This window comes from Rhea americana, unplaced genomic scaffold (genome assembly GCF_003343005.1).
Source record: "Rhea americana isolate MKP2758 unplaced genomic scaffold, rheAme1 scaffold_17, whole genome shotgun sequence".
Classification (NCBI taxonomy): domain Eukaryota; kingdom Metazoa; phylum Chordata; class Aves; order Rheiformes; family Rheidae; genus Rhea; species Rhea americana.
The window spans coordinates 2,223,215-2,232,260 of record NW_028185816.1 but is presented as its reverse complement, the minus strand read 5'-3'; the positions used below and the strand labels follow the sequence as shown (position 1 = coordinate 2,232,260).

Genomic DNA, 9,046 nt, shown 5'->3' with positions numbered 1-9,046 from the left:
GGGCAGCTTTCTGAGGAGTCTGCAATAAAGAGGCGGAATGTTACATGCAAAAATAAAACTCCTCCTTTCAGCAAAAATTGCTCTCCAAAATAATAAACAGCTTATTTTGTTTCCTACACCGAGCAGATTCAGATGGAAAGAGACCACCTCTGCTGACCTCGGGCCGACACTAAATCGTAAATCAGGTGCTTGGACACCAACTTTCATTAATGACTTGGAGCTGGCTAAACAACTTCAGCTAAAAAAGTAATTACAAAGTAATATTATCTCAGAGACTTCTCGGCTCATCAGCATTTACCCAGAGAAACAAGCTCCTCCAAGAGTCACTCTTCCAAAAAACAAAACAAAACAAAAACTCCACGTAGGCTGGGAAAATAAACCAACTCAAGCACGAGAACTCTCTCAAACGCAGTTCTCTCTTCACCTACTTCTTCTAGCAAGGGCATCCTCTTGCAGCTGGCATGTGACTGGGGGTTAATGCTGATTATTTTAATTTTGAATGTGGTGGGGGGGATTGGTACGGAGCCCTCGGCGCTGCCTCTCGTCTCCTTCGAGACGCGTCGCGTTGGGGCTCCCCAGTGTCCGGCGCTGTACAGCAGACCTGCTGTATCCCCGCGATCAGCAGCACCGGAATTTTTCAGAGACAATAAAACGGAGAGGCAGCAAAGGGTTGCTTCTCCATTTTATTGTCTCTGCAGACAGCCTGGATCCAGCGACGTTACAGAATTTAATTAACCTGCAGAGTTGTGCGGGAGAAATGAAGGGAGCCATAGGCACGGGGGAAAGAAAAAAAAAGAAAAAAGAAAGAAAGAAAGAAAAGGTCCTAAAGACTTTGAAACCTTCACCTTGGCGATGATTTTAAGCCAGCCCTTGGACTCCAGGGCTGGGACTTTCTTTTCCTCGGCCAGATCCATCCCACATTCCCCCTTGCAGGGCTCCCTCCGCGGCGATGCAAGCAGCGCTGACAGGCCAGTACCTTACGGACTCGCATCCCACAGCTGTTTCTCGCTGCATTATCTCCTCCCTTAGCCCTCAGGGTAGAGGCTCAACCTTCAACTCCCTTTTCCCCTTTTCCCTCTGCCTCTTTTTTAACTTTCTGAAAACACTGACACTTTCTACGTTACTTTTGGCCCGGAGCAGACTTTTGGTGACCTTCAAAACTGTGCTCGGAGCAGAACGATGTTTTGGCCGCATTTTCCGGTGTTGCCTGACCCAAAGCTTCAGGAATGTGATAAGAAAGTTGAGTTCTGAACCGAGCTGCCGATAGCGAGGTCTCTTTAATTAGGGCGTTATCAGAACCAGGCCTGATTAAAATGTGCTGAAAATAATTAAAAGTTGTACATCTGCTGGAGAACGGGGCCTGCTGGATGAATCCAGTTGTTGGAGGAGCCCATCTGGATGAAAGAGACAGGCGAACGGGAAGAGGAAAATTGGGCAGAGGTTTCAAAGCTTATTTCCCCCCACACCCCATCCTAGACTTGGCAGAAATGTCATCGCAGAGCCAAGGTAGTGTCTTTCCCACGGTCGGGGGAACTGGCTAAAAAAAAAACACGAGTTCAACCTTGAGGAGAGCCAAAGCAAGAACATTTTATCCATCCTCCGAAAAAAAAAGAAAAAAAAAAGAGAAAAAAAAGAAAGAAAGAAAGGAAGGAAGGAAGAAAAGAAAGCAAACACCCTTTGCCGAATTCCTCTTTGCCGAAGGAGTTAGCCGCGTGCCTCTGAAAACAGTTGTGGCTAAGCCCAGCGCTGCCTTGCGGGGACTCAGCCCGAGCTGCGGGACACCCCCCCCCCCTCGCCGGGCGCGCAGGTCGCCGCGGAGCAGCCGTGGGGAGCCGGTGTCGCCGGGCTCCCCGCGCAACGCGCCTGCCCTCCGGCTCCCGGACCGGGCAGGGGGGCTGCAGGCATTTAATGCATGACACACGTAACGGCGCCGGGCCCCAGCTCTCTTGACACACACCTGCACGGCTGTAACTGAGCACTGCTCGCAGAGCCCAGGAGACCGGCTATCTGCTGAATTTGGGAGCTCCCAGACATCTGCTCTCTTGGGGAAGATACCGGTCTCCTCACGAGCTGCGGGGTCCGTCCGCACTCAGTCGTGCTCGGGCCAAGGCAGCTGCCAATTCGGGCTCTGTGTTTTTGTGCATTAAAGGCTCCGTTTCTCTTTAGGGTGGTTTAAATCAGACGAGATCGGAGAGAGCAGGATCGCAGCTACCTTATCCATCAATGACCCAGGCACAGCTCGCCACGCTCACGCACCCAGGGGCGAGTTTAAACCTCTCACCCTTCCCCCCGCCTTCTCGTCGCCATTTCTGGCCTGCGATTAAATATCCTCATGGAGAGCTTCTGAATTCCAGACGCCTAAAAACATCCCGCCGAAGCCTTCCTCGCCCGCCGTGCTCTCTGCTGGGGTCATCGCAGCCTACTCCCGGCCACCCCCGGAGCTACGGGGCACACGGCACCCCCGGCTCCCCCCGCCAGCGCGGCGCAGTCGACATCGCCAGCCGAGCTCCCCGCGCCGCCGCGCACCTCCCGGCCGAGCTGGCGCAGGGCCGGCGGCAGCGCGGCAGCGGACCGGGGCGCTGGGGCTGCGCCCGGCACCGCCCGCCGCCRCCCCGCTCGCCGCGGGGCTGAACCCGGCGCGCTGCTGTGCGCTCCCGCCTCCGCCATCGCCTCTCCTCCAAGCCAGTGTCCCCGCGGGCCTCGGGGCGCCCCTGGCCGGGGGCCCCAAGCCCGCACCGCCGACCCTCGGCCGCCGCTCTCGCCCCCGGCTTTGCCTCCCCTCGCCAGCCGCCAGCAAAGGGAAAACCCGAAACGCCCGGGTCCCGCCGGGCCGGTCACCCCAGCGCGCCTCTGCGTACGTGGGGCAAGGCGCTGCCAACATACCTGCAGGCCTGAGGCTTCTTCCTGGGCCGCAGGCGGGCCAAACCGAGCCCCTTCAGGCAAGACAAGCCCCCCAACAACTTCTGGCGTCGCTTTTAACCCGCGCTGGCGAGGTCGCCCACGGCGCCGCAGCAGAGGCCGTGCAAGCGTGCCGAGCAGGCCGCGGCCGCTGCGCTCCGGCAGGGCCCGCGCCCGCTGCCCCTTGCGCTCTCGCGTCCCCTCGGCTGGGGCGGCGGCGGAGCGAGACCCTCGGCCGCACGGCCCGGCAGCTCACCCTGGGCCGGCGCTGCGGGGCCGGCGCGCCGCAACACGCGCTTGCGGGGGAAAGCGCGCTAGCAAGTTCTCCGCGCACTCTCTGCCTCTGCCTTCCGCCTCCCCGCTTTGCACCGGCAGATGTTTCAACTGCAGCCACGGGAGGAAAAACTCCTAGATGGTAAGCCCGATCTGCTGATCGATCGCCCCGGCCCTGCAGCCCACGGGAATTTCTCAGGACAGTGCGAACAGCGGAGTCCGCAGCGCTGCACCGTTCAGCCTGCTCCGGCCAGGGAGCTGCTTGGAAGAAACAAAGCTGCTCCTCGGCTGGCCTGCGCCGCTCCTACGGATATTTCCCGGCCTGGGGGGATTCGGCGCTCGCAAGGCTACCTCGACAAGCGAATCGAAAGCAGCAACATGTGAACAACAGTCTTCGGAGGTCGGGGCCGGTTCGGAGGTAACTCCCTCCTCCCCGCCCGAGATTTTCCGAGAGAATTGCCTCAGGATACCAGCCCCACTCCCGTTACGGGACTTGCGCCGTGCCCGGCCCAAACACAGCTTGGCGAGGAGCGAGGCTGCTCCACGCGAGCGGGGATGCACCGGCAGCCGGCGGGAGAGCCACCCGCCGCAGCCCGCCGCCCGGGGCCGGAGCAACCTGCGGCTCTCGGATCTCTGCAGACCGCCGTGGAGCCCGCTCCGCGGGGAGGCAAGGAGGGCTGGCTCGCCCAGCCGTGCCCGGCCGGCCCGGCTTGCTGCTTGCCCCGAGCGCGGCCCGGCAGAGCAGGGCAGCGCAGGGCGATGCCTGCGGGGCGCCCGGCGGCGCGGCCCTTACCCTGGTTCCGGATGGCTTGCTGGCTCTCCAGGCAGTTGGGCAGGTAGGGCCCGTTGGGGAACATCCTAGCCTGGCTGGAGGGCGGCTGGCTGGGCGGCGGCGCGCCGAAGGGCCCGTAGCGGCAAGCTCCGGCCGTGCCCGTGAACTGGCCAGAGAAGTGGACGGTGAAGGCGCTCAGGTACTGCTCCTCGTGCGGGTCCGACCCGTTCCAGCTCGGCTCCTGCTTGATGAAGGAGTGCGGCCCCAGCGAGCCGTACGAGGCTCCCGGGGGGAAGTCCAGGACGGGCGCCCACTGCGCCGCGCTGCTCACCGGCATGGTGCAGTTGCTGTTGCCCGGCAGGGAGGGCACGGAGGGCAGCAGCGCGTTGAGATCTCGGACATCGGACCCCATCTGCTCGCAGACCTTCTGCCTGCCGCCGGGCAGCCAGTCTGCCCCCGGGCCGCACTTATTCCAGGACACCTGGCCCCTGCCTGCCAAGCCGGAGGCCGGCTCCGGCTGCAGGCACCAGGCTGGCGAGCTCAGCCCCTTGGGGGAAGTTTGCTCCGCGACGCAGCTCCCCGGGTCCAGCCCTGCGGGAGCCGGCAACAGCGACAGGGAGAGGTTGTTCTCCAGGATCGCCTCCGGGCTTGCACCCGCTCGCAGCGCAGGGCGCTGTGCGTGTGCGCGTGTGCGTGTGCGCGCTAGGGGGGCACAGCCGCCTCGCACGCCTCACCTCGGATGCCTGTTCGCCCTCAACTTTGCAAAGCTCAAATAGAGGCGCTTGCAGGGGAGGAGGAGTCAGCCACGCCGATCCTCCATTCACACAACCTCCGCCGAAGGGCTGCCCACAGCCCACTCTGCTGAACCGAGCCAGAGCAGACACGCAGGGGGAGGGGGGACGAGCAGAGCTGGGGATGGAGGGGGAGAGGTTACTGTGGGAGAATATATCTCCCCTACACATCACTCCCACCCTTCCTCTGGTGCAAGCGCCACTAAATCTCACCCTAACATCCCTTCGCTTTAGGAGAGACTTGCGAGATTGTTAGAGGGATCCAGGTGGCCAGTAAGTACGTGCTGGGCGACTTCCCCCGCCAGCTCTGTGCATGTCCGTGGGGAGTCCCGAGGGCGGCGGGGTCGCAGGCCCGGGGGACCGTGTGGAGAAATCTCCGCCCTTACACAAGCGAGGGGAAGTGACCCGGCCCGGCCCGGGCCGTCCCTCTCTCAGTGAGGGGAAAATGTCTTTCCAAGTGCCTCTCGCACTGGCGGAGGCACCCGCATCTCCCTGAGCTCCTGCGGGCTGCGGGCTGCCTGCCAGGACCCCCCTTCCCCTGCCCGAGCAGGCACCCGGCGCCGCCACCCGTGTCCGGACACGTCGCAGGGGGAGCCGGCCGTGTCCGGACACGTCGCAGGGGGAGCCGGCCGTGCCCGGGCACCGAGGGCTCCTTCGAAGCGGCGAGGGGAGGGAGCCCTCTGCAAGGGGACCAGGGCCGGGGAGGGCCCAGCCCCGTCCCTCCGTTGTGCCCCTGTGTGTGAGGGAAGGAAGCTGCTGGGCAGGCGGGAGAGGATCTCCGCACAATAAATAACCTGCTTCGGGGAGATCCACCTGGCACTGCTCCCGGGAAGCCCTGGCCTCTCTCTTTCCCCGCAGCCTCCTGGCCCCTGGACAGCAGCCCTCAGCAGGCATCCCGGCGGCAGTGGCGGGAGAGTCCCCGATAGCATCCGATGCGTTATCCCCCGATGGCCTCTGCAGGCGACACAGTGGGTTTCGGATCGGGTCCCGGCGCCAAGGGCTGTCGCGATTTCCGCCGCGGGCGGGCGGGCGGGCGGGCGGCAGAGCGCGCGGGACGCGGCTGTGCCCGCCGCGGCAAGCGCGCCCGGGGGCAGGAGGCGGATGCGAGCCGGCAGCCGCCCGCGGCCCCGGGAGCCTTTCTGCGGGCGGGAGCGCTCTCCCCAAACGGGGCGCGGGGGATCCTGCCCCCTTCCCTCAAAACTACTCATTAACCATCAGCTTCTGCAGAGGAGGAATTAGCTTCTCCGAGCACGCGTGGGTCGGCTGTTCGGGGCTGCATTTCGCTGCAACGCGCTGGCCGCCGCAGGCTACGCGGAGGCGCGGCCGCCCCGCGACTCGCTGCCCCCGTCGCGTGCAGCTTCTCTCCAGGCGTTATTAAAACCGCGGCACCGAAAATGCTGCTGCGGCAGCGCGAGGTCTCGCACAAACGCAGCAGCGCGGAGCCCGGATCCTGCTGTGCCGCTTCAGGAAGTGAGAAGCGAGACCTCTCTTTGAGGCTAAAATAATAAATGCAATGAACATTTACCTGCCGTTTGAAAGATCAAACTTGTTGTCTCCCGAGTGACAACTTACACTTCGTTTCTTCCTCTCCCCCCACTGCACTACAGGTTATCACAAAGTAACGCCAATCTTGAAATGATGTTTTAAAATTCAAACGGTAACTGCTGAAAGAGAATAAATTAAAATAGCTTGCTATTAGAAGAGATAAGCTTTAATTTTCTTTTAAAACTATTCAACCAAATCCGTCGTTTTTTGTTATTAGTGAAATTACTTTAATTTTCACTATCTTTAAACAAATCGCTTTTAAATCGCCTGTTTTGATTTTTAAAATTTATTTGTTACAGAAATCTACGTGTAACGTAGCAGTGAAAGTTTTGCTGATTATCTTGGCCAATATTAAGATCACCTCCGTTTGGAGATCTGCTGCTTTTGATGAGTACGGACGAAAATAAAACAATCTCGGAACGGTTTTCGTGTAAACGCAACCTATTCTGGTAACGCGGGCAAAGCGCTCCCTTCGCTTACGCTGCTTGACCGAGATGTTTATTTCTGGTCTCTCTTTCTGCCTCGGCGCAAGCTCTCTCCGTACGCTGCGCTCATCTTTTGGCCATGTACCCGCAGGGTCTTTGGGGAGACCACGACAAGGGACCGAATCGGTTGCCGGGCTGTTTCGTTCATTTCTGTGACGGTCCAACACCTGATGTCGGTCCCATTAATCTTCGGCTCTAAAATCTACGAAGTACCCACAGAAATAGAAATCTTTGGCTAGTCTAACTGGAGTATTTTATGTTCTGTGAAAACTACACCTCTCTTGGTACAAATAGAAACTGTTCCCAGCAACGGACTATCTTTCGAATTATCGTGATTTGTTTTGCTTTTCTTGAAATAACCTAGCTTGATAAATCTTCTTTAAGGCGAAAGATATTTTCTTGATCTCTTAGGCCTGCGTTATTTCGCCTGGGGGGGGGGGAGACTTGCCGAAGTCCTTGCAAATCTTTGCCTCTCTCATTTCCCAGCGGCTACAACCAAGCGCTGAAACAAAAAGACCGCTCTGGCCTCAGCGCATCCTCCCTCGCCGCGGCAGGAGCAGAGCCTGCAGCGAGCCTGGGGAGAGCCGTGCCGGGCGGCGGGGGCCGGCGCCGGGCGGCAGTGCGCAGCGCCGGGCGCTCGCACCTGCGCCCGCCAGGGCCACCCGCACCCGCCTGCAGCGCCGAGCGGTGCCGGCCCGCAGGGCGCGGGCGCGGCCCCCGAGGAGGAGGTCCCGGGACAACCCCCACCCCGCGAAGCGCAGCAGCCCGAGGAGCAGCGGGGCACGGACCCTTCTACCCCGGGAGGGCTGGAGGCTTTTGGGAGCCGGCCAGCGCCACTTTCCGCAGCCTCTTCCAGCACCAGGGCGAGACATAAATCCTCCTCCTCCGCCCCCCCCGCCCCCCCCATGCAGAGGCACTTTCCGCCCAGGCCAGCAGCGGCGAGGAGGCCCTGGGCGCGGGCAGGCAGCAGGTCCCCTCCGAAGCACTCTGGCAGGTCGAGAGGAGCTGCTCCTCGCTGCAGGAGATATTTGCTCGCGTTTTCCCCGAAGATCCCCACCCGGATTCCGATCTGAGTCCGGTGTAAATCACCCTGCAACATACTGCAAACCGGGCGTCCGCATCCGGGCCTCGGTGCCAAACCGAAAGCTAAGATCGGAGAGATGCAGTTTTTGGACAGCATTTCCTTTGCCGAGGGCCAGACCCAGGTGGCCCGAAACTTTTCGTTCTCTCCCCTCCAAACTCAGCCTGATCCAAATTTCTGCTATGTTAGACAAGCTTGTTTAGTCCGCTATTCCATAGCTATGGTAGTTCCTCACAAATACTCAATCTTCGCTTGTGCTCAATGGCATGCTTCGCAAGATCAAACAAAAGCTATTTCCTGAACGAGGATTATTCTACTGAGAGTCCCACTCAACTCCGGGCAAAACGGGCTGGGGAACCTGCGCCAACCGGCGCACCGCTGAAGTACCTCCCCAGCCGGCGTCTCCCCTTCCCGCTTTCTCCCCTGCCACTCTAACCAATTAATGGGCCGGTAATTCTTACTACACTTTACTAAACTCCATAAATGATCCCCCCCCCCCGCGGCTCGAGGGTGGGGGAGAGCGACTTAAACAGAGATAAATCCCCAGCACTTCCAATCCTGTTCAAGCCGTTCAGAGCACACAGGGGGATCTGTCTCCTTTCACTCAGGGAGCTGATCGGAGTTTGATTATTTAAGTGCCAAGAGCAGCAGAAACAAAGCTGCGAAGCATCTCCAGGAGCGCAGGGTGCAGGGAGCACAGGGGCTGAGCGAAGGGCAGGAATTCATCACGGCGGGCCCGACCTTGCATTCCTCGCCGCCTCCGCTCGCGCCTGCGGCTCCGCAGCAGCGCCGCGGGCACCTCGGAGCGCCCAGCAGAGTGGGGCTGGGCTTCCCTTCCTGGGCTGAGGGGGGCACTGATACGCTTCAGAGATGAGGGGGGAGGATATTTTGTTTATCTCTCGAAGCAAAAGGGCCTTCTTTGATGGCGCAGCGAGGGGATGGTGTGTACCCTCTCCCTGGACCTCCGCTGAGGTGCGAGGCGACCTGTGTCGCCGCGGCCCCCCGGGCTGCGCGCTGCGTGGCGGGCGCTCAAGCTCTTCTGCGGCGAGGCCGGCGGGGGGGGGGTTCTCCGGCCGAGGGCAGGCAGGAGCCGCGTGAGCAGCACGGCGCGAGGCCTCTCCTCGCCCCTGCGGCACCGAGGGAGCGGCGGCCTCCCGCCCAGCCCCGCCGCAGCCGGGCGGCCGGCTGGCCCCGGCCCGGC

At 61.0% G+C, this 9,046-nt stretch overlaps 1 protein-coding gene and 1 long non-coding RNA gene across 2 annotated transcripts in view; one reads left to right on the top strand and one right to left on the bottom strand.

Moving 5' to 3' along the window:
- The window catches only part of WT1 (WT1 transcription factor), a 42,876-nt gene extending 38,443 nt beyond the window's left edge, over window positions 1-4,433 (bottom strand). Inside the window, exons 1-2 of the mRNA XM_085300980.1 lie at window positions 3,642-4,433; window positions 1,125-1,275 (exon numbers count right to left, since the gene is read on the bottom strand). Coding sequence (XP_085157106.1) covers window positions 1,125-1,275; window positions 3,642-4,355 — 865 coding nt within the window. The 5' untranslated portion in view covers window positions 4,356-4,433. The remainder of the gene's footprint in view (window positions 1-1,124; window positions 1,276-3,641) is intronic.
- A 495-nt stretch (window positions 4,434-4,928) lies between these two features.
- Window positions 4,929-7,124, top strand: LOC146598108 (uncharacterized). The gene is made up of 3 exons (XR_014895316.1): window positions 4,929-5,007; window positions 5,593-5,702; window positions 6,579-7,124. It is a non-coding gene; the product is annotated as an uncharacterized LOC146598108 (long non-coding RNA).
- Window positions 7,125-9,046: the final 1,922 nt, after the last annotated feature.